This window comes from Tripterygium wilfordii, chromosome 20, assembly GCF_013401445.1.
Source record: "Tripterygium wilfordii isolate XIE 37 chromosome 20, ASM1340144v1, whole genome shotgun sequence".
In the NCBI taxonomy this organism is placed as follows: domain Eukaryota; kingdom Viridiplantae; phylum Streptophyta; class Magnoliopsida; order Celastrales; family Celastraceae; genus Tripterygium; species Tripterygium wilfordii.
Genome location: NC_052251.1, coordinates 10,067,369 through 10,090,904, shown reverse-complemented (window position 1 = coordinate 10,090,904; position 23,536 = coordinate 10,067,369). Strand labels below are relative to the sequence as shown.

General features: G+C 37.9%; 2 protein-coding genes across 4 annotated transcripts; both read left to right on the top strand.

Moving 5' to 3' along the window:
• Positions 1 to 1,355: 1,355 nt before the first annotated feature.
• Positions 1,356 to 10,725, top strand: LOC119986745. 2 transcript variants are annotated; one of them, XM_038831428.1, is made up of 8 exons: positions 1,356 to 1,593; positions 2,385 to 3,631; positions 4,439 to 5,807; positions 6,548 to 6,827; positions 7,398 to 7,505; positions 7,591 to 7,869; positions 8,851 to 8,994; positions 9,129 to 9,261. In XM_038831428.1, the coding sequence occupies exons 2-8, from the start codon at positions 2,434 to 2,436 to the stop codon at positions 9,168 to 9,170; spliced, it is 3,420 nt and encodes a 1,139-aa protein (XP_038687356.1). In that variant the 5' UTR covers positions 1,356 to 1,593; positions 2,385 to 2,433; the 3' UTR covers positions 9,171 to 9,261. The 2 variants fall into 2 exon arrangements, with proteins under 2 accessions (XP_038687356.1, XP_038687355.1); XM_038831427.1 differs by lacking the exon at positions 9,129 to 9,261 and adding an exon at positions 10,014 to 10,725 and having other exon boundaries at positions 1,357 to 1,593.
• A 1,408-nt stretch (positions 10,726 to 12,133) lies between these two features.
• Positions 12,134 to 23,073, top strand: LOC119987137 (nuclear exosome regulator NRDE2). Of its 2 annotated transcripts, none has more exons than XM_038831929.1 (10): positions 12,134 to 12,750; positions 13,172 to 13,940; positions 14,712 to 15,327; positions 15,922 to 16,093; positions 17,047 to 17,401; positions 17,743 to 17,853; positions 19,953 to 20,304; positions 21,024 to 21,249; positions 22,178 to 22,399; positions 22,712 to 23,073. In XM_038831929.1, the coding sequence occupies exons 1-10, from the start codon at positions 12,209 to 12,211 to the stop codon at positions 22,863 to 22,865; spliced, it is 3,519 nt and encodes a 1,172-aa protein (XP_038687857.1). In that variant the 5' UTR covers positions 12,134 to 12,208; the 3' UTR covers positions 22,866 to 23,073. The 2 variants fall into 2 exon arrangements, with proteins under 2 accessions (XP_038687857.1, XP_038687856.1); XM_038831928.1 differs by having other exon boundaries at positions 12,135 to 12,750; positions 14,712 to 15,336.
• The last annotated feature ends 463 nt before the right edge of the window (positions 23,074 to 23,536 follow it).

Sequence of the window (23,536 nt, the reverse complement as noted above, 5' to 3'; positions counted from 1 at the left end):
GTCGAAGACCATTTGGTGGACACCTCACCAGTGTCCAAGGTCCTCGATTATCTAGGTATGTTCGTTTCACAGATTACTAGTAGTCCCTCTCGAACATTTTTTTGATTGTAGATTTGAACACCTACAATTATTATCTTTCTCTATATTACAAATGTTGAGAAAAACTCTACTTACAACTTGGGATTGGTGATCTTCTTCTTCTCTTTCTTTTTCGTATCATCTTATATGAACTAGCTTATAATTGTTGAATATAAACAGAATACTTTATAAGTTCATACCATCAACTCTAGAGCTTTTGGGCCTAATTTAACCACTAGGACCAACCCATATATTAGCCATGCGGCCCATGCCCCTCAAATATAAGGCCATGCAATGGTGGTTACTTCAAACTTCAAAGCATCCTTGACAAACAAAACAAGCATTTAGAGTTGAGCAATTAATTGAAGAGTATTGATGTTTTGCCAAACTAACGAATGGAGAGGAGTAGGGCCAAGTCTCAAAACAAACAAGACACTAGCACAAGCGTATACATGAGCCATGCCCAATACAACCCAATACAACCAAAAACAAATAAAGATGCTGTCTTTTAACATCAATGCAACTTAATCATCCAATATTTAAACGTTTCAATTCGAGAATTTGAAGTTGAAAATTATTTCAATATACTTATATGGTCAAATTTCTCACTGTTCTTGAAGTAAACTCGTTGATGTCACATAAAAATCAATATAAAGAATATGTACGAACAGACTTATAAGAAATACCAATCATGGGTTATGGAGTTAACTATACAGACATTAGGCCATGATGATGAACCATTTTATTTTTTCTTTATTTGGTTGAAAGTTCATGATATAAATATTATGTATTTGGAATAATAATGGCATGGCCATGGATTAATGATTAGTCCAGTCCATTGAGAGAACAATCAAGAATTAAAAAGTGTTTGATCTCTCTTTTGAGTATAGAGATGAGATGAGGAGTTTCGAACTCGAAATCTCTATGAGATACCACACACACATGAGAGCCATGTGGGTCATTCGTGATTCTCAATTTTGTCCGGTCTCTTAATTGCCATAGATAACTCAAATTCTCTCTCCTATTAAATATCATTCCATATCTTTCAAATACCACAATCTAATAAAAACTAATGTGGAATATACTAGAAAAAAACCTAACATCCCCATATTTAAAATATTTTCCCAAAATAAAATACAATCTTTCACTGTCCACCGTACGATGAGAGTAAATCTGGTTTAAACACACATAACGGTCAGAATTCAAAGGTATAGAAGGAGACCGCATGCAGGATATTAGATCTCCCAGTTTTTATTTATTTAAATGTTATTACTAGGAAAAAGAAAAAAAAAAAAAAACCTTTAGCTCCTGTGTGTGTAATGCCAGGCCTGATGGCGAGTGCAGGCCGAAATTGAAAAACAAAAGGAGAGAAAAAGGGCGGAGAGAGATGCTAATTTCCTGTTTTGTTGTATTGCAGAGCTGCGTGTTAACGTTAATGGTTGTTTGAGATGGGACGCTGCTCAATACCTAGAACTCCTTCCCTTATTTTCTTGCAGGATTTTCTGCCTTCGATCCGTAAGTATTCGTCCATGTTTAGGTACACTGGCATATGTGTTAGCGTATCGTGTGAGCGAGATTTTGTATTGCTTTGTTTTACGAATCTGCGGATTGTGTTTGTACTGTTGAATCTTGGTTGGGGATTGTTTTTGCTGAAAGTTCTAGGGTTTTGGATTGGAGTAGTGGATCTTGGCATCTGCGGCATTTTGATTTTGTTTTTAAGGATTAGTATAGGTTTTCTTTTTGACGGGGGAGAAATCGTGGGGGAGTATACTATGAACTGCTAAAAATGCCACCGGGGGGGGGGGGTTGCCTTAATGGTGTTTTTAGATTGAATTCGGCAATGTGGAAAGTTGGCACTTTCGGGTTTCTCGTGTTTAGGAAGTAAATGCGCTTAAGGGATTGGGTTTATGGTTTCTTTTTCCTTTTTTATTTCTTGGGCATTTGAACTTTGGTTGAGAGTGATATCTTATGAGAACAACTTCTACTTTGTTTGATCTTATGTTCTTTATTGATATATAAATTTAATTTCTCATCTAATGTGTTGTGGAGATGTTCTGATGTGCTATTTTAACTTTCCAGTAGCTGACTATGTAGGCGAGGGAAAGAAATTAAAATTGTTATGTTTATAGCTCCCAGTCATTTATAGGAAAAGATACAAAAATCACAAATTGCTTAGCCTATTACATGACTTCTGGCTTAGTTGCCTTTATTAGAAAGTCAAAAATTATTAAACTATGCTTCACAAATCTTCATGTTCCCTTAGAATAATCTATTTTTCTTTTTCTTTTTACTTGGATTCTTTTCAGGATTGGTGGTTTTTTCTTTATAGTATCTCTCTGTACGCTTTTGCTGTTGATGATGGCAGACACAAACTCATTTGATGTGATTTTGGACTTCCTGCGAAGAAATCGCTTCACAAGAGCAGAGGCAGCTTTGCGGAGTGAGCTTAGTAATCGATCTGATTTAAATGGATTCATGCAAAAACTAAACATTGAACACAAGGACCCTGATAAGGTGTTGGAAGAAGAGAATGGGGGCAAATTAAACAGTGGAAATCAAGGGTCAGCTTCTCAAAACAGTGATGAAGTTTCTAAGGAGCTGATTGTGAAAGAAATAGAGTGTGGGACTGGTAGAAATGGGTCTGAAAGCAAATGGAGAAATGCTGCTTCTATTGGGGATCGGAGTAAGCCTGATGAGGCAATTGGAAAAAGTGTCGAGAGCTTCGCTTTTTCTAAGAATTCAGACAACAATGTACTTGATTTGTATTCGTGGAACTTCAATCCTAGCAATGGTCCTTCTGTTCCCTATCAAAATGATGGCGTGAGTAATTCGAAGAACCTTTCGGAGCTTCAGATTTCTGAGCAGCCAAGAATGCGTACAACTGAAGGTATTGATCCTGGTAAAGTTGATTTGATGTGTGGAGAAGAGATTGTCTTTTCTGGAGAGAAGAGAACTTCATATATCGGAAGCACCAGTAAGGCCAACAAGGAATCTAAGTTTGAAAAAAGAAGCGAACCAGTCGAAGTTGATCAGCCACTTATGACCAGCAGTGCATATTCGAAAGAGAATGTTGTGGACAACCCATGGTCCAGAGGTGATGATAACATCAATTCAAATTCAGATCTATGGAAGGATTGTTCTGTCAAGACCGTTTTCCCATTTTCCAAGGGGGATTTGTCCACAAGTTATGGTACCACGAGTTATGAGAAAAAAGAAGGAAAAAAGAAAGTAGATAACATTGATGCTAGGGCTGTAATTAAAGAGCAGGTGGATGAGGTAGGTAGAGCTTTATATTTTCAGAAGTCTCTAGGCAGTTCTGACCAAAATCATGTTAGCAGTTTAGGTTTTCCTCTTGGCTCTGATAACGCAAAGGAAGAATTTCCAAGGCTCCCAGCAGTTAAGCTCAAGTCAGAGGATAAACCATTGAGTGTTAATTGGGAGGAAAAGTTTGAGCGTGATGAACCTGGTGCAAAACTAATTAGCAGTGCCGATAGTACCTTTCTTATTGGATCATATCTAAATGTTCCTATTGGACAAGAAATCAGCTCCTTAGGTAAGTTTATGTTTGCTGATACTGTAACATAAGGTTAGGCTTTAAACACTGATTGTGTTCTGTTGTTGATCATTTGAGGGTCTCTTTGCATCCACTAATTTTATGCTCGCATCAACTTTCTGGAATTGGATGAAAATTACTGCTTTTGGTACAGTTATTGTTGCATTGGCTCACCTTTCAGATAATAAAAATTATCAGGTATCCTTGGTGCTTGGCCATTGTCAACCTGGTTGATCGGTATAAGCATACATCAGTAAAAGATGCCATACAGTCCAGCAATAAGGCCCTTATTACACTTTTCTTCACTCTAGCACTGTTTCTCCTACTTTTATACTGGAAAACTTGTCTTTATAGTTAGTACATTTTGAAATTCCTGTTTTTGATACTTATTTTTCAAGTCCAGTCTTGAAATCCTTTGTGAGAAACATAATTTCCTTGACTGCCTTAAACAATTTCGCTTGGAGAAGTCACCTTATGGAATTTGCCAATGTGGTGGACATGCATCTTCTTATCATTCTTTGGTACTGAGAATAAGAAACTGTCGGAAGTGGTGTGTTTTTAATATTGAAACTAATCTTTACTCTAATGGCTACCATTGTCTTACAAAGGTTGCTGATTATTTTTGTTCTAAGCATGTTGAAGTCACCCAGTTCCTTGTCTTGGGAGGAATCTCCTTGTTTTCTTTCTGGGGTCCTGGATTTTTTTTTTATTTCCCATAACATATAAATAGCTTGCTTGTTTGTCACTGGATGATCTGCTTTTTATAAGTTTTTGGTGATAAGCTTTACTTTTGAGTTCTTGGTGCAGGAATGAAAAGAGCTGTCGGAGGCAGCTGGTTATCTGTAAGTCAGGGAATCACGGAAGATACATCTGACCTGGTTTCTGGTTTTGCAACTGTTGGTGATGGATTGAGTGAATCGGTTGACTACCCTAATGAGTATTGGGATTCTGATGAGTATGACGACGACGACGATGTTGGATACATGAGACAACCTATTGAGGATGAGGCCTGGTTTCTGGCTCATGAAATCGATTACCCTAGTGACAATGAGAAAGGAACGGGTCATGGGAGTGTTCCCGATCCACAGGAAAGAGGTCCTACCAAAGATGACGATGATGATCAATCGTTTGCGGAGGAAGATTCTTATTTTTCTGGTGAGCAGTATTTTCAAACGAAAAACGTGGAACCTGTTTCAGCATCAGATGATCCTATTGGCTTGTCAGTGACTGAAATGTATGGCAGGAGCAACGAGAATGATTTAATGGCTCAATATGATGGACAATTGATGGATGAAGAAGAGCTAAGTTTGATGCGTGCAGAACCTGTTTGGCAGGGATTTGTCACTCAGACAAACGAACTCGTCATGCTTGGGGACAGTAAAGTTCTGAATGAGTCTGGGAGGGCACGGCTGGATGATATATGCATCGAGGAGGATCAGCATGGTTCAGTTAGATCCATCGGGGTGGGGATCAATAGTGATGCTGCTGAAATTGGTAGTGAAGTCCGGGAAAGTTTGGTAGGAGGCAGTAGTGAAGGGGACATAGAGTACTTTCGTGATCACGACGTTGGAACTGGTAGCTCTAGGCACGCTCATCCTGACTCAAACAAGAAGTATGTTGATAAATCTAACAAGGACGAACAGAGAATTAGTAAGCATGATTCCCATAAATATGTGATAGAAAATGAAAAAAGTGAGTCTACCCAGGTGAAAAATCGTATGGATGGGGGATTTTCATTTCCACCTCCCCTCAAGGATGAGGGAGCACTACAAACAGTCTCTAGTAAATCGTTATGGTCAAAGAACTCTAATGCTGTTATAAATGATGAAACTGACAGCAGCTTGAATGCTTTTATGGGAAAGGATGGCATGCTTGCTTCATTGCGGCAGAAGAGCAGTGATTCTTCAACTGTCAAAAGTTATAGGGATGACAATAATCTGAATGCTGTTAGATCAGCAAACTCCAGTCCGTCCTCCCTTTCAAATTATGGTTACACTGAACATGAGCATGCGAAGAAAGAGGAGGATGAGAAAACTGATCTTGCTAGGGAAGAAGATCCTGGGGTAACATTTGAGGATGAGGAGGCAGCTGCTGTTCAAGAGCAAGTAAAGCAAATCAAGGCTCAGGAGGAGGAATTTGAAACGTTCAACCTCAAAATTGTTCATAGAAAAAACAGGCACGTTTTTCTTTCTCGTGAATTTGTTTGAGTTGTAACTTGTAAACCAATTTATCCTGCTTGTGTATTCGTCAAGCTTTCTTGTTGGGCTTAAGATGCTTCCGTTTACATCTATCGACCTTAAAATGATGTATAACTCCGTAGCTATACTATTAACTTCTCTTCTCTGTTTTTTTTTTCTTTTTCTTTCTGGAATTGAGCTGGCAATACTGTCAAAGCACTCTTCCCTCCTTCATCAGGTAGACCATGTTATTAACTCCTTAATTTTAAACCTGTTATTCAACTTCTTTGAGGCTCTTTGTTTAGCCTCCTCATAGGTCCTTGTTGTAGTTCTCTTTCCAGAATAATGTATTCAAGACAATATAAAGTGGTTTCTATTAGAGGGCAAATAATTTATGCATTGCATTCTAAGCATTTTAGTTGCAGTATTTCCTAAATATTCGGAAGCATAAATCAATCTGCTGATTCTCTCATTAAGACCAAGGATTGGGTAAGATACATGCTTGTATTCTTTTGCTGGCCATCTTCCACTTGAGCTTGACATAGTGCACATATGATTTTCTTTTAAATTTTTTTGAGTTTGCTCCATAGTTTTGTTTTGTTTTTTTTTTTTTTCCTTTTTCCTTTCTGATTGTTGCAAGTGAAAGCAAGTGGGATTTTCTCTTTTGCTGTTTCTTCTCTCAGTTTGCAAGCTTTATTTCCTGAGAATCCTTTAACTTAGATATGACTTTTGCGTACAGAACTGGCTTTGAGGAGGACAAGAACTTCCATGTTGTTCTAAACTCTGTAATAGCCGGGCGCTATCACGTCACTGAATACCTTGGATCAGCTGCATTCAGCAAAGCAATACAAGCACATGACCTGCATACTGGAATGGATGTATGTGTGAAAATAATAAAGAATAACAAGGACTTTTTTGATCAAAGCCTTGATGAAATAAAGCTTCTCAAGTATGTCAACAAGCATGATCCTTATGACAAGTACCACATTCTGCGGTTATATGATTACTTTTATTACCGTGTAAGTGACACATGTTTGACTCTGGACAAAATTTTCTTCAGGAGATATATTTTATCGATTATATGTTACATACTTACATTCATGCTCATCACAATGTACAGTTCTCATTTTGTGTTATTTTATCTCAATGCTCAAATTCAATGCGGTTTTTATGCTTGTTCCTTTCCTCCCACCATGTTGTTTTGAATGCTGGTTCTCTGCATCCTCTGCGTGTATTCCATTGTCAGTAAATTTGAGCTCGTGTTTTCTAATATACTTATAAAATTTATGAACCAAGTGATGCTCCAACTTCATGCAATTTGTTACTCCCCCTTGTGATTCCATTTCTTTTGGACATGCTATTCCCTGGATGCTTTGTCAGTGAACACTGGTTTTTAATGATAACATTCTTAGTGCAATGCAATTTGAAGTTCTTTTCTCGGAAATGCTTTTCTCAGCATTCCATTACTTAATTTAGAGTCCATGGTTAGTCCAGTGGATTGTTTTTATTGGATCTACCTAGGCCTTGAACAAACAGTCCGTGTTGTCTTTTGCATGCTATATTGAATCACCTCGGACTTTATTTTGCAGGAACATTTGTTAATAGTATGTGAACTTCTCAAGGCAAACCTATATGAGTTTCATAAGTTTAATCGAGAATCCGGAGGGGAGGTTTACTTCACAATGCCTAGATTGCAGGTTTGGGGTTGTATGTTCTTTTTGAGAGCTTTTATCAATTATTTATGCTGGTATGTTATATATTTCCATAATTTGTTCCTTGCAGTCGATCACCATTCAATGTTTGGAGGCTTTAGAGTTTTTGCATGGCCTTGGCCTTATACATTGTGATTTGAAGCCTGAGAATATTTTAGTGAAAAGTTACAGTAGATGTGAGGTAAAGGTCATCGATCTTGGGAGTAGCTGTTTTGAGACAGATCATCTATGTTCATATGTCCAATCCAGGTCCTACCGTGCTCCAGAGGTTATCTTGGGACTTCCATATGAAAAGAAGATAGACATTTGGTCACTTGGCTGCATATTGTCAGAACTTTGTACAGGAAATGTGAGTTTAGCCAGATTAATTTAATTTTTCATAACGTACTGAATACTGATTGTTGATACTTGATCCTTTGATCCATGCATTTCAGAGTATTTCATCAAGGTTGGTGTATTTTTATCACCATTATGTATTAATGTAACACATATGGATTTTTTTTTTCATTTTATGAAAAGCCTTTTAAGATCCACCTTGCACCTTTTTTTTTCCTTTTAAATATATTAGTATTTTGGTTGAAATCCCTATAAAAAGTTATGTTGCTGCTTCGAAGGCGTAATTCATCTACATTGCATAGTAATTAGTGTGATATTTCTTAAGAGTTTAATGATGCAAAAGTGACAATGATCTATGTATACGTGTTTATGAAGAGTGTAGTGAGGATAAAGTGGCAATGACTAATGTTTATACATAACTATAGTACGGGGACTTAAAATGACAATATTCTAGTAGAGCCTATGCTCCCAAAGAAATCTCCATGATAAACGGTTAAAAGTATTTCTGGTTCTAGCATTGCATATCTATCTACACGATACATAGAAATTATACTATTATTTCCTTAAGATGCAAGTAACTTTTGAATATTCGTTGATTCAAATCGATTATATTGGATCCAAGTGAATTTGTTAAGTCATAATTATGATATATCATTGTCACTTTAGCATTATAATCTCTATGCATAGATTCGATTGTCACATTTGAGCATGTATTTGTTGCATAAATCAAATAACAATGATCACCGAGCGCCATTTGGCTTGATGGAATAAGTTTTTTTTGTGCTGTCTCCATCTCTCCTTGTAGAGGGTGCTGTTTGTTCTTTTCATACCTTTTCTTGCAAGGCAGGTTCAATTTACATGAAACAATGGTATAGTTATGAGTTATCTGTAATTGTTCAATGAATGGCTTAATTGTAAATCATAATTGTACTTTTTCCCCCAACATCAACGGCCCTGGTGTGTATGGGTTCTAATGAAATGTGCATTTGTTTAGGTCCTCTTCCAAAATGATTCACCTGCAACATTACTTGCTCGGGTGATTGGAATCATGGGCCCCATTGATCAAAGCATGCTGGCCAGAGGACGAGATACATACAAATATTTTACAAAAAATCACATGCTTTATGAACGTAATCAGGTTAGTCTTTTATTTATGAAAGTTGCAAGTTCTTTTTCCATTTGCAAATAAACTGTCTGCATTTTTGCACTTGTCAAAAGCATGCACTTATGATATATAATAAAGTGGAGATTTATAATTTTGGTCTGACACAGAGGCTGCAAATCGAATGGTACTATCAAAATTGTTGCTTATAGGCATGTGTTTGCGCATGGAAGGCCACCATATGAAAGATGGGATGAACTGGTGAAGGCATAACTTTTTTTCAATGCATACATTTCATTGGCAAGCATGCATTTGTTCTTGTTTTGATTTACCTAATAATTCTTTTGTTTTTTACTATCCCACAATTTAGTTAAAGCAGCCACAAGTCCTAGTATTTGGTTCGTCTGTGAACAGATGTACCAAAGAACATCTACCATCTTAAGTTTTCATTAGGTGTAGCAGTTACACATAACTTGTGGTTCTCTTTCAAGTATCATATGTGAAGCAATAATTAACTGACAAACTGCTGTTTTTTTTTTAATATTTTATTAACTGGTTTATTGCCTTGATTTTATGTACGTGGGTTTCTGTATGTATGGATTTCATTTATGTTGGCATGTAATTAGTTGAAACCCCATTGTAAGTTCTGATATTGAGTACTCCAAATTTTTGTCCTGTATTTCTGGTCCTGTAGATGGTTCATAAATGCACCTTTCCAAGCGCATTGAATCCTCCCAAGGTCTTAGGTTCCTGAGTTGTGGGAATGTTTCTGCTTAGTGCTGACCCTTCTGCCTTCAACATACATAAACTCATACCCTTTGGTTTTACATGCTTTCCAACTAGCTGAATTGTTCTTGTAGAGTTGTAGTACATAAGACACGCCTATATTATCATCACCATCACCATCATGTTGTTCTTGAACCAAAATTATTTAGGGCATGTCTTCATTGGCAATATAGAAGATTATTCATTTGCATGCTATGGCTTTTGGTACTCGAAAAAGATGTTAACCATAAATTATTCTGAGCACTGAATATTATTTTCTGCCTTCTCAGGAGACCAATAGACTGGAATACTTAATACCCAAAAAGACTTCATTGAGGCATCGACTGCCGATGGGGGACCAGGGGTTTATTGACTTTGTTGACCATTTACTTGAAATCAACCCAAAGAAGCGCCCATCTGCATCTGAGGCTCTGAAGCACCCCTGGTTATCACACCCTTACGAGCCGATATCCTCTTAAATCAGCTGAAGCTTCTCTGACTGGAGGCAGCAAGCTGCAGTGCCCTTGTGTTTGGGCGTCGGTGTTGTTTGTGAGGGAAGGAACCACATCTGATTTCCTATTGAGTTCGGCTATCTATTTGAAGTAATCCTTATAAAAGTTTTGTCCCTTCAGATACCTGCGCGCATAGTGCATTCAGAATTTCGTTTTGCAGGTGGTGTCTGTATTTTCCTCCCCTTACCACCTTGTATTTCACTTTGCGTAATTGAGAATGTAATTTTTTCACGCACGGGGTGTTTTCGTAGGGTTTTCAATCTCCTGTTATGTGATCTGCTGGAAGGGGAATCTTAAAATCTTGTTGTATATGATGTGATAATTCTTTTAGGTTATCTAGTAATAGCATGTGCAAGAAAAAAGCTGCTTATCCAATTTTGATTGGCTTGTGACAAATTATTCCACTGTTAAACTTTGAAGCAAGCCCTCTGAGAATGGTTCAGTTAATCTGAGCTGCACTCTTTTATGTAATCTAAGCAATGTTTTCATATCTTCTGTACAGAAATGGATTTAGGGTTGAATTTCTAATTTTGATATTTTTTTGTTTAATTTGAAATTCTTGTTTGCTGGGAATAGGAAGCCAGGTGATTAAGGGTGTGGACGGTATTCCGTTGACTTGTTTTGCCTGTTTTTCAGAATGTATGCAATGCTTTGGTATGAATGTTGGTGGGCATTCCAATAGATATTTTCTATTTGTTTAGTACTACATTGTATGGAGTTGGAATGTTTGTCGCCAGGTGTTGTGTTATGATTCAACTTATCATGTCATGAGATGGAAAACTTCTATGCACGCGAGTTTGATATCCTAAGTTTAAACTCATGTCAAATATCCTAATGCTAAGCTCCTATTGAATGTTCAAAAAGTCTTGTTGTTGCGTGTTGTGTTTTAGTCTTAGCTTACCCTGTCCTCTATAAAAGCAATTCTTCAAGTTTTATTCGCTAATCGGGGCTTAGTTCTGTGAACATGAACATCATAGCTTGAGTTAAGTTTATATTGGATTTTGAGAGTTTTATTTTGCTACTCGGGGTTTAGTTCTGTGCACACTAGGGTTGTGAAAATTAATCAAAAAATCGAACTGTCCCATCAAACCGATCGATTGGGCGGTTCTTATAATACATGTAAGTGAAAACCGAATTGATCAGTTATGCTAGGTTAAAAAAATCAAAAATTCGGTCGGTTTTTTATTTATCAAGGCAAACCGACCTAACCGATCGAAATTATATATTTATAAATATTAAATATATAATATAGTTAAGTAAGTTAAAGTTTTACAAATTTACAATTTTACTTATAAAATTATAATCTTTTATTCTTAATAATTTCTTATTACTAATGACTTAAATATATTATAATGATAATTGCAATTTGGACCATTGAATTTTGAATCAATGGCCCAAGTGTGGTCCTTAGACCTTAAATTCGTCTTTTACTTTAGTTTTTCAAGCTTTCTTTTACTTGTTTGGATTATGGATATTGGATGTGTAACATATGCCTTATGGGCAAGGGCCAAATGACTATTTAATTTTTCACATATTTAGCTAGTATACTAAGTTAGTGTATCAAACCTAAATGTTTGACCAATAACCAAAAAACTGACCATAATAACCAAAAACCGTTGGTTGTTTTCATGTCAAGATAAGCGTGACCGTTGGTTTTCGGTTTTCTATATCTAAAAAAACCGAAATTTTGGTCCGGATGTTCAGATGTAAAATAACCGATCAAACTGACCGATTCACACCCTTAGTGCACATGAACATGATAGTTTGAGTTAAGTTTATATTGGAGGTTCAAAATGATTGATAAATTTGTATCTTGTGTGTTTAGAATAAAAAAAATCAAAAAATTCGAAAAAGAAAAAAATTTAGGAAAAAAAAAAACTATTAAGTCCTGCGTAGATGAAATTTAAAAATCGGTGCCAATTTCGGATTCCATAAAACCGATCCTAGCGGAATCCATAGCTTTCGATTGCGGAATGGAGCAACAACAACCGCCCGAGACAGCATCATCATCATCAGCTGAAGGAGAAGAACCGAAGGCGGCCTCTCTGTTCCCTCTCTTCGGAGTCTCCGCTGCTAATCTCAATCAAACCTCGGTCACCGCAGCCCCTGCTCAATGGCTTTCCAATACGAGCTTCACTACCGACCTTTCAGTCGTGAATGATGCCGTCTCTGCTCTTTACGACCGGAAAGAGCACCAAGAGTCATCCGACGAGGAGCCGGAGCCACCATCTGCTCAACACAAGCCACTATCTTCAACTTCCTATGAGTTAATCGGAGAAGAGGAGGAAGGAAGGAGAGTCTCGTCGTCTGATTCGGATGGCAGGAGAAGGAAGGAACACAAGAGACATAAGAAGCGAAAGAGATCCAAAGAGAGGGGCAAAGACACTATTGATGGTTTGGGTTCCAGAAAATCCAATGTTAGGGCCTGGGCTGATTCTGACACCAAGCCTGCAAAGGATTTTTACTTTGACACCCGTGGAGATCCCGATAACTTGGTCTTTGGCGGCCTTTACCGGTATATTTCTTACTGTAATGTCTTTCCCTTGTTAAGAATTCTGCTGTTTCTTTCGTTAAGTAGTTCGTATTTAGGCCTACTATTCTCTCTCATTGAAATTGCTTGGCTGCCGAGACTTTTCGGCACAGAAGGTAATGACGTGAATGAGATTTTATGCTCACTTTCTGAATTTGGTTCTGTATAGTGGGGATACGTGCGGTCATTAGTCCTTCTGTTGATATCTTTGAAATGGATTGGAATGAATTGTTGCATTCCTTTGTTGTTCTTAGCACTATTTCCCCCCTTCTTTTGATTTCTGTAAACGTGAAATTGGAGGTACCTTTCATTTATCATTAAAGGAATCACACGGATATATATATAGTTTAACCGCGTTGCTTATATTTAGGATTATACTCACGAGGTTCCTTTTTTTGTAATGCAGAATGGATGTTGCCCGTTATAAGTCATATAATCTTGGGGAAGCACCTTGGTTTGATTTTAATGGGTTGTATGGAGGGAGACCTAGGGGATCAGTAATGGATAGAGATGTTGACATTGATGCATTAGACAGTAAAGTAAAATCTGGTGGTCGCTATTGGTCTGCAAAGTATGCAGCTCTTGAACGTCACAAAAATTTCAAGCGTGTTCGTGTTCATGCGCCAAGAAAGTCTGCGCCTATTCTTTCAGACGATTTCATCCCTTTGTTGGATTACCAAATATCAGGTCAAGGTGTCGATGATGGTTCAGCTTTAGGAAATTCAGTTATTGAGGAGTCCTGGGAAGATGAAGTGCTACGCAAAACACGAGAGTTTAATAGGTTGACAAGGGAGCACCCGCATGATGAAAAAGGTTGGTTAGATTTTGCAGATTTCCAAGAGAAAGTTGCGAGTATGCAACCCCAGAAAGGTGCTCGCTTACAGACTCTTGAAAAGAAGATTAGTATACTGGAAAAGGCTTCGGAGCTTAACCCAGATAATGAAGAATTGTTGCTTTGTCTTCTAAAGGCATACCAGCAAAGAGACAATACTGATATGTTAATTGGTAGGTGGGAACAGGTTCTGTTGCGGCACTCCGGGAATCTCAAGTTGTGGAGTGAGTTTCTGCGTGTTGTCCAAGGGGAGTTTTCGAGATTCAAGGTTTCAGAAATGAGAAAAATGTATGCGCATGCAATCCAAGCTCTATCTGCTGCATGCAGCAAGCAGTTTAGGCAGGTTCTTATTTAATTCATATTGTCGTACTAGCAGTAGATAATATTTTCATGGTCTAAAGGTCTTTATGTTTATTTAGTTACTGTTTTGGATATTAGGGTTATCAAAATGCCGTTTTGGCTTTGGTCCTAATAATATGTATGAATTTGTTTTCACATCTATTGTCGAAAATTGGTGTTTTGAAATATATTCTGAATGGTTTTCCTCAATTTCTGCTTTGATCAAACTAGCAATGGATTGATAATAAATGTGTTGACATAGTTTCTTTTTTGTAAGAGGTCATGGATTAGATATTTTGACTACTTAATGGCATCATAAAATATATTTTATCTTGCCTGACTTGATATATTATTTTATCATGCTAGTTATAGCATGCAGTGCTGGAGCCATAGCATTCTATTGCTAAAAACAGGATTTTAGTATATGACACATTGAACTTATGTATGGCGCAACCCATTCCTTGTTTTTCAAGCATGTCTTACTATCGTTGGCATGAATTACCAGACATGTATACATCCATGTTTTGAGCTCATGGTTTTCAGTGTCTTTGTATCTCCAAGTTTTAAAGAATTGGAGGAATTCTTTGAACTCTGCACTTTTGATATTTTAGATGTAACTATGCTTTTTTGTTTTATTTTTCTCTTGTACATTGAGCTGGTCTTATTTGTAGCTTCTTTTTGTGTATACTTCTGCTTGGATCAAAAAATTGTTTTTCCTGCATAAAATTATCTAATGCTAATCTCCTTTGACTGTTTTGTTTTCTATTTCACGCAGGTTCACCAAACTGCTAATCCTTCAACAGATCCAGCCATACTTCAGCTAGAACTTGGTCTGGTTGATATATTTTCAAGCCTTTGCAGGTTTGAGTGGCAGGCAGGCTACCGGGAGTTGGCTACTGCTCTATTTCAGGCAGAAATGGAGTTTGGTTTGTTTTGTCCATCACTACTCCTGACTGAGCAGAGTAAACAGAGATTGTTTGAGCACTTCTGGAGTAGTGATGGTGCGAGAGTTGGAGAAGAAGGGGCCCTTGGTTGGTCCTTATGGTTGGAGAAAGAGGAAGAAGATAGGCAAAGGATTATAAAAGAGGAAAGCTCACGTGAGGATTTGAAAGGTGGTTGGAGCGGATGGTCAGAACCACACTCAAAACTTAAGGAAGATATTGAAAACTCAGAAAAAGTAATGAGCAGTGACCTGGCTGCTGATGAGGAGTATCAAGAAGATACTGAGAATGAAGAATTAACACAGGAAGATGATACTGAAGCTTTACTAAAGCAGCTAGGCATTGATGTTGATGCTGGGGCTGGTAGTGAGATTAATGATTCTTCAACCTGGACTAGATGGGCAGAAGAAGAGTTTTCGAGGGATGGTGGTCAATGGATGCCTGTTCGGGGCAAGTCTGGTTGTTTTTTTCTTCATCTTCGCATGTGTTTTTAACTTATCTGAGTACATAGGATGCTTACATATGTGCATGGGGATATGTATGTGCATTTCTTTATATGTGTTGATTGATTGTGGGCATCTTTCTTTGAGTGCTTGTGTGCTGGCATATGGTATATTTTCTTTGTTCTGCTGTGGCTTATGTGCATGTTACTGCAAATGGTAAAATTAGGGTTGGCTTCTCTTTTATGCCATTATGCTCATCATTCTGAAGTTAGAAGAGCATTTTTTAACATTCAATCACATGCTACTACACTCATACCCAAGGTGATAGATGTATAAATAACAAGAGTATGCAAGCTACATTTGCTTACATTTAGAAGGTTATAAAGTTAAACAACTCCCATGCTCAAGGCTCCTTTAGTGGACTTGAGGCCGGGGAAGGGCAAGATGCATGCATCATTACCCCTGCATTGCGGAGAGGCTGTTTCCGGGATTTAAATGTGTGACCCCTAGGCTGGAGTGTAGTAACTTTATTTCTAGGCCACGTGTTTTCCCTTTTATGTTTGCTTGTCATTATATTAATGAACATGCTTTCAATGAACAGCTGGGATCTCTCAGATTGATGGGACGCCTGAAAGTGAAGTAGATGAGCAAATTTCGAGAGTCATAGTATATGAAGATGTCTGTGAGTACTTGTTCTCCCTAAGTTCAGAGGAAGCTCGCTTGTCTCTAGTATTACAATTCGTTGAATTCTTTGGAGGAAAACTATGCCAATGGTAAGTTTTGTGATATAAGTTCCTTCATTCTCATTGTTTGAATTATGTTTCTTATCTCTCTCTCTCTCTTCTTTTTTTTTTTGAAAGGGAAAAAAAATTCTGATCAAATATTGAAATCTATGTGAATGTGAGGTTGTAAGATTGTGAGGGCAAAGCCTGATTTTCACTGAACCTTTTACTTTTGGAGATGTGTTGAAAACTAAAAAGTGGTAGCAGATTGCTTGTTTCACATTCAAAAAAGTCTTCTTGCATTAAAAAACCCAGTTGCTTGTTTCCTGGCAAGCAATTATGAAAATAATGCAAGGCCAAGTTGACTGGTGAAGCCTTGATGTGGAATTATAGTTCAACGGGCAGTTATTGGCTTGACCAGGTATTGTGGAGAATTCTCATTCTTTGCTGGGAAATTTATGGTTAGTAATGAAAAACCTGTATCACCAACAAGAAGATTAGGAGATGCTTAGATATTTGAGTTCCCGTTATATAAGAGAGCACTGTGCCCACTCAAACTATAAGGGACAGGGGGCTGCTGTCACTTTTTTGCACTTCTATTAGGCGCTTGGGTGCTGAATTATAGGGAAGTTATAGAGAGAGGACGTGTAAAGGTACATCATTGTCAGAAAAAGCATCAGGAAGCGGTAGAAAATTTGTAATAGTCTTCCTCTATAGGATGTACAATTGATATGTAACCTAGAAATTTATTAATTGTACCCAAATTTTATGGATTTTCAGTGTGTGATTCTATTATGTGTTGTTTATGGACTACTATATCAGTTGCATGCCATCCTGCTTGTCTTTTCTGCATCCCCAAAATGATTTCTGTGGTTGGTTGTCTCAAAAATTAATAGTAATCACGCATCTTTACACAAATTACACATAAAAAATATATATTTTTATTTGTTGTCTGTATGTATACTAATAATTGTTAACATAGTCTTTCTGTCTATTTCACGTAGGATTTGCACAAACAGTTCGAGTTGGACTGAGAAAATCCTTGGCTTAGAGGAATTACCAGATTTTATGTTACAGAAATTGAGAAGAGTTCATGAAGTTTTAGTCAAATCAGAATCAAATGGAATGAGTTTGGAATTTCTTCTTTCTAGTGGCGCTGACATTTCTTGGAGGAGTGATATGATGAGGTTTCTTCGCAATGCTATCTTACTTTCTTTAACTGCTTTTCAACATAATCACATGTTAGACGAAGCTGCCCTTGTTGCTGAAGAGCTATCTGTTACAAAGATGAATTCATGTGCATGTTCGGTTACACCAAGCCGAGCTCTAGCGAAGCGCCTTTTGAAAAGTGATCGACAGGTATTCATATTTTGTTCTATTCTCAAGGCATGCAGATGATCCCATTTACGATTTGCTTCTGTGCAGATATACATGACGTGTTTCTGTTTCTTCAATACACATTAAATTTGTTTTGACTTTATAAATATTTTGAAGTCATAATGCCTTGTCTTATTTATTGGTTTCCTTTAACTAATCTGATGTGGTTTCAGCCAAAATGGTTTTGAAATATTTTGGTGGAACAATCATATTGGTCTGCACGACTGCACTGCTGTGGAGAGATTTTGGTTTTAACTTTTACCTTCTTAGGTAATTTTAGTTTAATTCCCATCCTTTAGCTATTTCTTTACCTATTGTTATAGAACATATTGCTATGTGGAGTTTATGCACAAAGGGAGGCTGTTTTTGGTAATATTGATCACGCAAGAAGAGTGTTTGACATGGCATTGGCATCTATTGAAGGGCTTCCAGTGGTATGATCTCTATCTTTTTTGTTAATTTTAGCGGTTCAGAGTAATCAACTTAACTTGCTGAGCTTTAAACTTACCATTGTCCTGAAAATCAATTGTGGAATTTTGTTGCCTGGCCTGACAGCTCAAATTGTTCTGCTTTGTATGATTTTTATTTAATTTTCAATAACTTACCTGTTGTGAGTCTGTTTCCTAAGTTTTTATCATTTACCTGTGTGCTCTGTAAGTCTGTAGGATTAATGCCAATGTGACTCAAATCCACTTTGTTGACAATTTGCTATGTGATGACAAGATAACACAAAAGCATAGATGGACTGAGGCCTGTAGATTATGCAGAATTGGTCGACTGTTTGCAATTTGTCTTCAAAATGGTATGGTCATATTTGGCTGTCATTTTGGGACGGTTTGAAGTTGAAGAGTTTTACCATTGTTAGAATCCCATTAGACTAGCTGACCTCTTCAATTAGAAAACAACTTATATAAACTCAAATTCATACTGATATGCAAGTCAAACCTAGTGCACAAGGATCTTCTTTTGCTGGGTTTTGAAAGCATGTGATATCATATGAATATGTTCTTGCTTGGGATATCAAGATATATTGATGAGAGTGTGTGTGCACACATGCGCTATTGCAATTTTCCACACTTTTGGCGACATATGTTCCCTTAACTTTCTCTTTAGGACTTTGTTAGGTGATAGGAGATTTAGTTTTCTGAGCTATGGGCTACGACGCTACGTGGAGGATGATATCATTTTCAGTCTAAATGCTATGGATGAGCATTTCACCCTTTTTTGGAACTCATTTAACATGCCACTAGTGATCCCCTAAAGAAAGATTGCTTATTTTGGAAAGCTTCCAATTCTGTAAAATTCAACATGAAGTCATACTACATGTCACACTCCAAAGAGGCTGAGGAGACCAGAAGAACTAATTTTCCCTGGATAAGCATTGGGAATACAAAGGTGCCTCCTAGTATGACCTTTTTCATGTGGGGGGGGGGGGGGGAGACATTTGGGGAGAGAGAAATCCTTCTCGTTAACAATCTTGGTGAAAGAGGATGATATATTGTCAATAGACTCTTCCTCTGTAAAACTAATTCAGAATCAGCATCGAACATTGAGACTCACTTGGAGAATGTTTTGACCGTATAAGCTTCTGGATCTGAGTTTATTATACTATAGAAACTTATAATGTGCTTCTTAGATAATATTTCGACACTTTGTTGTATTTGGGTGGTGCCCCCTTGGAGCCTTCTCGTAATAAATTCTTATTTGCATTAAAAAAGGCTACTTGGAGGATAATCAGGTCAATTGGATCACTTAGAGTGCATTTGTTGCGTGTCCATCGTGTTGTATTTAGCTGGATAAGGACAACAGAAATTTGATGGCAAGATGCCTGTTCGACTATTCAAGATGCTCTGTAATTTTGTTATTGTTGAGTATCCCACATCGGTTGGAAAGAGGGCTGGTGTGTGGTTTAAATGAGGGTTTCCTCCTACCTCCTAATAGGCCTTTTAAGGGGTTGGACAAGGGGCCCAATATGTTAACATGGTATCGGAACCAGTCCAACGCGATGGGCTTTCACGTGGTGGGCTTCTCGGAGTTGGGCCAACCCACACGTGAGGGGGGATGTTGAGTATCCCACATCGGTTGGAAAGAGAGCTGGTGTGTGGTTTAAATGAGGGTTTCCTCCTACCTCCTAATAGGCCTTTTAAGGGGTTGGACAAGGGGCTCAATATGTTAACATGGTATCGGAGCCAGTCCAACGCGATGGGCTTTCACGTGGTGGGCTTCTCGGAGTTGGGCCAACCCACACGTGAGGGGGGATGTTGAGTATCCCACATCGGTTGGAAAGAGGGCTGGTGTGTGGTTTAAATGAGGGTTTCCTCCTACCTCCTAATAGGCCTTTTAAGGGGTTGGACAAGGGGCCCAATATGTTAACAGTTATGTACTCAGTTTTTTTTTTACGCTGTTCTTTCATAAATCTTTTTGACTTCTCTGATTCTAGGACCTAATTATGTTTGCTGATTGGGAACATTTTGTGTACCCAAGCTTCTGGAATTCTTTTTGTTCATCGCTTTTTTTTTGTTCAATGGAACAGGAATTGCGGTCAGATGCTCCCCTTTTATATTTTTGGTATGCTGAGGCAGAGCTCTCTGATGATCATGGCAGTAGCACGGAATCAAAGTTCCGTGTGATACATATTCTGTCTTGCTTAGGGAGTGGCACACCGTACAGTCCATTTAAATGCCAATCATCAAGTTTACAGCTGCTGAGAGCCCACCAAGGTTTTAAAGAAAGGTTAAAGACAATCAGATCAGCATGGGCACGTGGTGATATTAACGACCAGTCCATTGCTTTCATTTGCTCAGCGGCTCTCTTTGAAGAGTTGACTGCTGGCTGGGCTGCAGGGATTGAAGTTTTAGATCAGACTTTTACCATGGTGCTTCCAGGTGATTTAGCCTTCAGTGTATCCTTGGTTCCTTGTGTGTAATATGTGTGTATTTTGTGTACTTAAAGGAGGACACATGGTGGTGACAATCACTATTTATTTCTCCTAAAATAATTTTCTATCCGTTAGTATTTGCAATGAACCTTATTAAAATAATGAGGGGCCTGCAATTTTTCCTCTCTGGAATGCAAAAGATTTATTGAAAGGGAACCAAGGGGTTCTGCCCAAGTACAAAGCTATTGAGGGCATAGCCTACTCTAGGAGCATAGATTACTCCATAGAATTGTGGACTACATCTAGAGGAGATTGTTTTCATCCATTTTTCTTCATCCTTACTTTTCCGCAAGCATATCCCCTTTTAATTTCTATTTTGCTCATGAAATCTCTCTTACTGTTTGGGTTGAAAACCTTTGTATTTTTGTCTCCCTTCGTCAACCAAACGAGTGAGCTTTAGATTTTTGTCTTCAAGAGATCTACTCCTAGTCAATAGTTTTGGAAGGTTACATGGCATTTTTTATTCTTATTTTCATCTCAATTGTTTTTTTGGGATCTGCTTTTTGATTTGTTACCTATCTCATCCATGGTTTGAGGAGTTGATAGGTAGTTCGAGAAAGAAAAAAAAAGGTTCTGATGGAGTGTTTTATGTGACGTGCATGGAATAAATCCTGTTTAATTGCTTCTTCTTATTTGCCTCATTACATTTTTTTATTTAAATTGCAGAAAGAAGAAGCTATAGTCATCGGCTGGAGTTTTTGTTCAACTATCATGTCAGGATGCTTTTGAGACATCGTAAGCAACTGTCTCTCTCGAAAGTTTGGGAGTTCATTTTGCAGGGTCTGCAGATATACCCTTCCAGCCCAGAACTTTTTAGTGCCACTGTAGAATTTGGCCATCTTTACACAACACCCAATAAAGTGCGGTGGGTGTTTGATGACTATTGTAACAAGTAAGATATTTATCCTCTCCTCTTCTGACTTTGTAATATGTGTCTTCAACTTCAAAAAATAAACTAACAAAATGTTTACTTTTTCGTGGGGATTAGTTGGTTAGTTTTCTAGGAGTTTCAGGAGGGTGAAAAAAGTGCATTGTTGGCATGTTTTGGGAGGGTGTAGAGTTACTTATCATATCACTACCCAAGAAACCAAATTCTTCTTGAACGCCAAATAGCTAAATAAATAATAACTCTTGCCCAGGCCTTCTTTAGTGGAAGTGAGGTCGGGGAACGCAATGCATAGCGGAGACTGGAGAGGAGATTTTTGGAATTGATCGAGTGGCCTTTAGGGTGTGGTGAAACAACTTTACCACTAGGCCAAGGGTTCTCCCCTTTCTGAGGGCCAAGTAATGGTATTAATTATAATAAAGCTGCAATATTCCAGTCAGTGGCATTTCAGGATCCTGCAAAATCCGTATGAGATGCTGACTGGTCCTCCCTGGACTTGTACCACCTCATAACAATTTGGAGTTCCATTAAGAATGGGAGCATACAAACTCTTTCCAGTTTTGGCTGTGAAAATGCATTTGATGTGGTATAAGAGGAAATCACCCTTTTCATGGATTGTATGTAATGCCAGTAATGAGGGAGGACATCTTTTATGGAATTTATCTTTGCATTTAGGTAGGGTTTTACTGGAAAAATTAGGCAATTCAATTCGATCTAAAATCCTCCCATGAGAGGCTCTCTGCAGAAAATTATTTCTTTATCCCGTCTTAAGTTGAAAATATTTGCATGGTTTATGTACCTACTTATACATAGTTATTTAATCATTGTTTTCCTTTTTCAATTTGATCCCATGTGATCATGTTTCCTTCTGATCTCTCCTTTGCCTTCTCTTTATATGCATTTAACTGATGGTTCTTTGTCTGATATTTTTCAGAAAACCTTCTGTGATTGTTTGGCTCTTTGCCTTGTCATTTGAAATGAGTAGAGGAAGCTCCCAGCATAGAATCCGTGGTTTATTCGAACGGGCATTGGGGAATGAGAGCTTGCATAACTCAGTTTTGCTTTGGCGTTGCTACATTGCATATGAGATCAACATAATGTGCAATCCAGCTGCTGCCCGGCGAATATTCTTCCGTGCTATTCATGCCTGCCCATGGTAAATTCTTTGTCCCTGGTGAAATCAAGATTTTATGGGTTGCACATTTCAATTGAGCTGAACTGTTATTAAAGAACCAAAATAGCAACCAAAAAAATATTGCTGAAAGCAGAGGAGTGACTGAGGGCTGTACGTCCTCCTTCACTTGGCCATTATTTGATTCTTGTATTTTTTTCGGGGCTGCTGCATTTACTTGTCAGTGAAATGAATAGAGAGTTTTTGGACACCAAGTTGAGAGCATTATCCTATTAGTCTCGAAATGCAGTCAAGTTCTTTACCTGCTTTGACTTTAGTTTTGTTCAAATTTTGCAGGTCAAAAACGCTCTGGCTGGACGGTTTTCTTAAGTTGAACTCCGTCCTCACTGCAAAAGAACTGTCTGATCTTCAAGAAGTAATGCGGGATAAGGAACTGAATCTGAGAACAGACATTTATGAGATTCTTTTGCAAGATGAGATTGTAACTTGAAGGTACAATTCCTGGTCACTTGGTCACTTGGTCACTTGGTCACTTGCTTGAATAATTACGACAAATATACTTCGCAGCGGTGGCAAATGTGGCTGCATGTACTCTGCGATTGAGGGTGTAAAATGTATACAGTTGGAATGAAATGATCAGATTGTGAGCGCAATGCGCAAACTAGATATATCTATTTACATCCTAATCATCTTTTCTTTTTTTCTTTTTTTTTTCTTTCTATTTTCTATTTTTGGTCTTGGGTTCAAATCCTATATTGATTGCCCCTGGGTTTTAACCCAGGAAACAATATTTTTATATTTATGCGAGAGTAAGGTTGAATTCGGTGGCTCATCGTTTAGCATCGTTGGGCAAAGAAGAAAGGGTGTTGCAAGTCTGGGAAGGGGAGTGTCTTGAGGACTCGCAAGGGGAGTGTCTTGAATCTGCAAGGGGCATAGTTGTTAGACAGGCTGTGAGTTCTTGATTGGTTTTGTAACTTCAGTTTGTTTCGTTGAATGAAAGTTTGTTAAAAAAAAAAAAAAACGTTGCATACATCTCGGCTTTCTCCAAATCTTACATCCATTTAGGGTCCCATGCGTATTTTCATGTATTGCAATTTGCGAGATGATTTTTTGTTCAACCCAACGTGGGTGAATATAACTTGTGTTGTCTTATCGTATTGG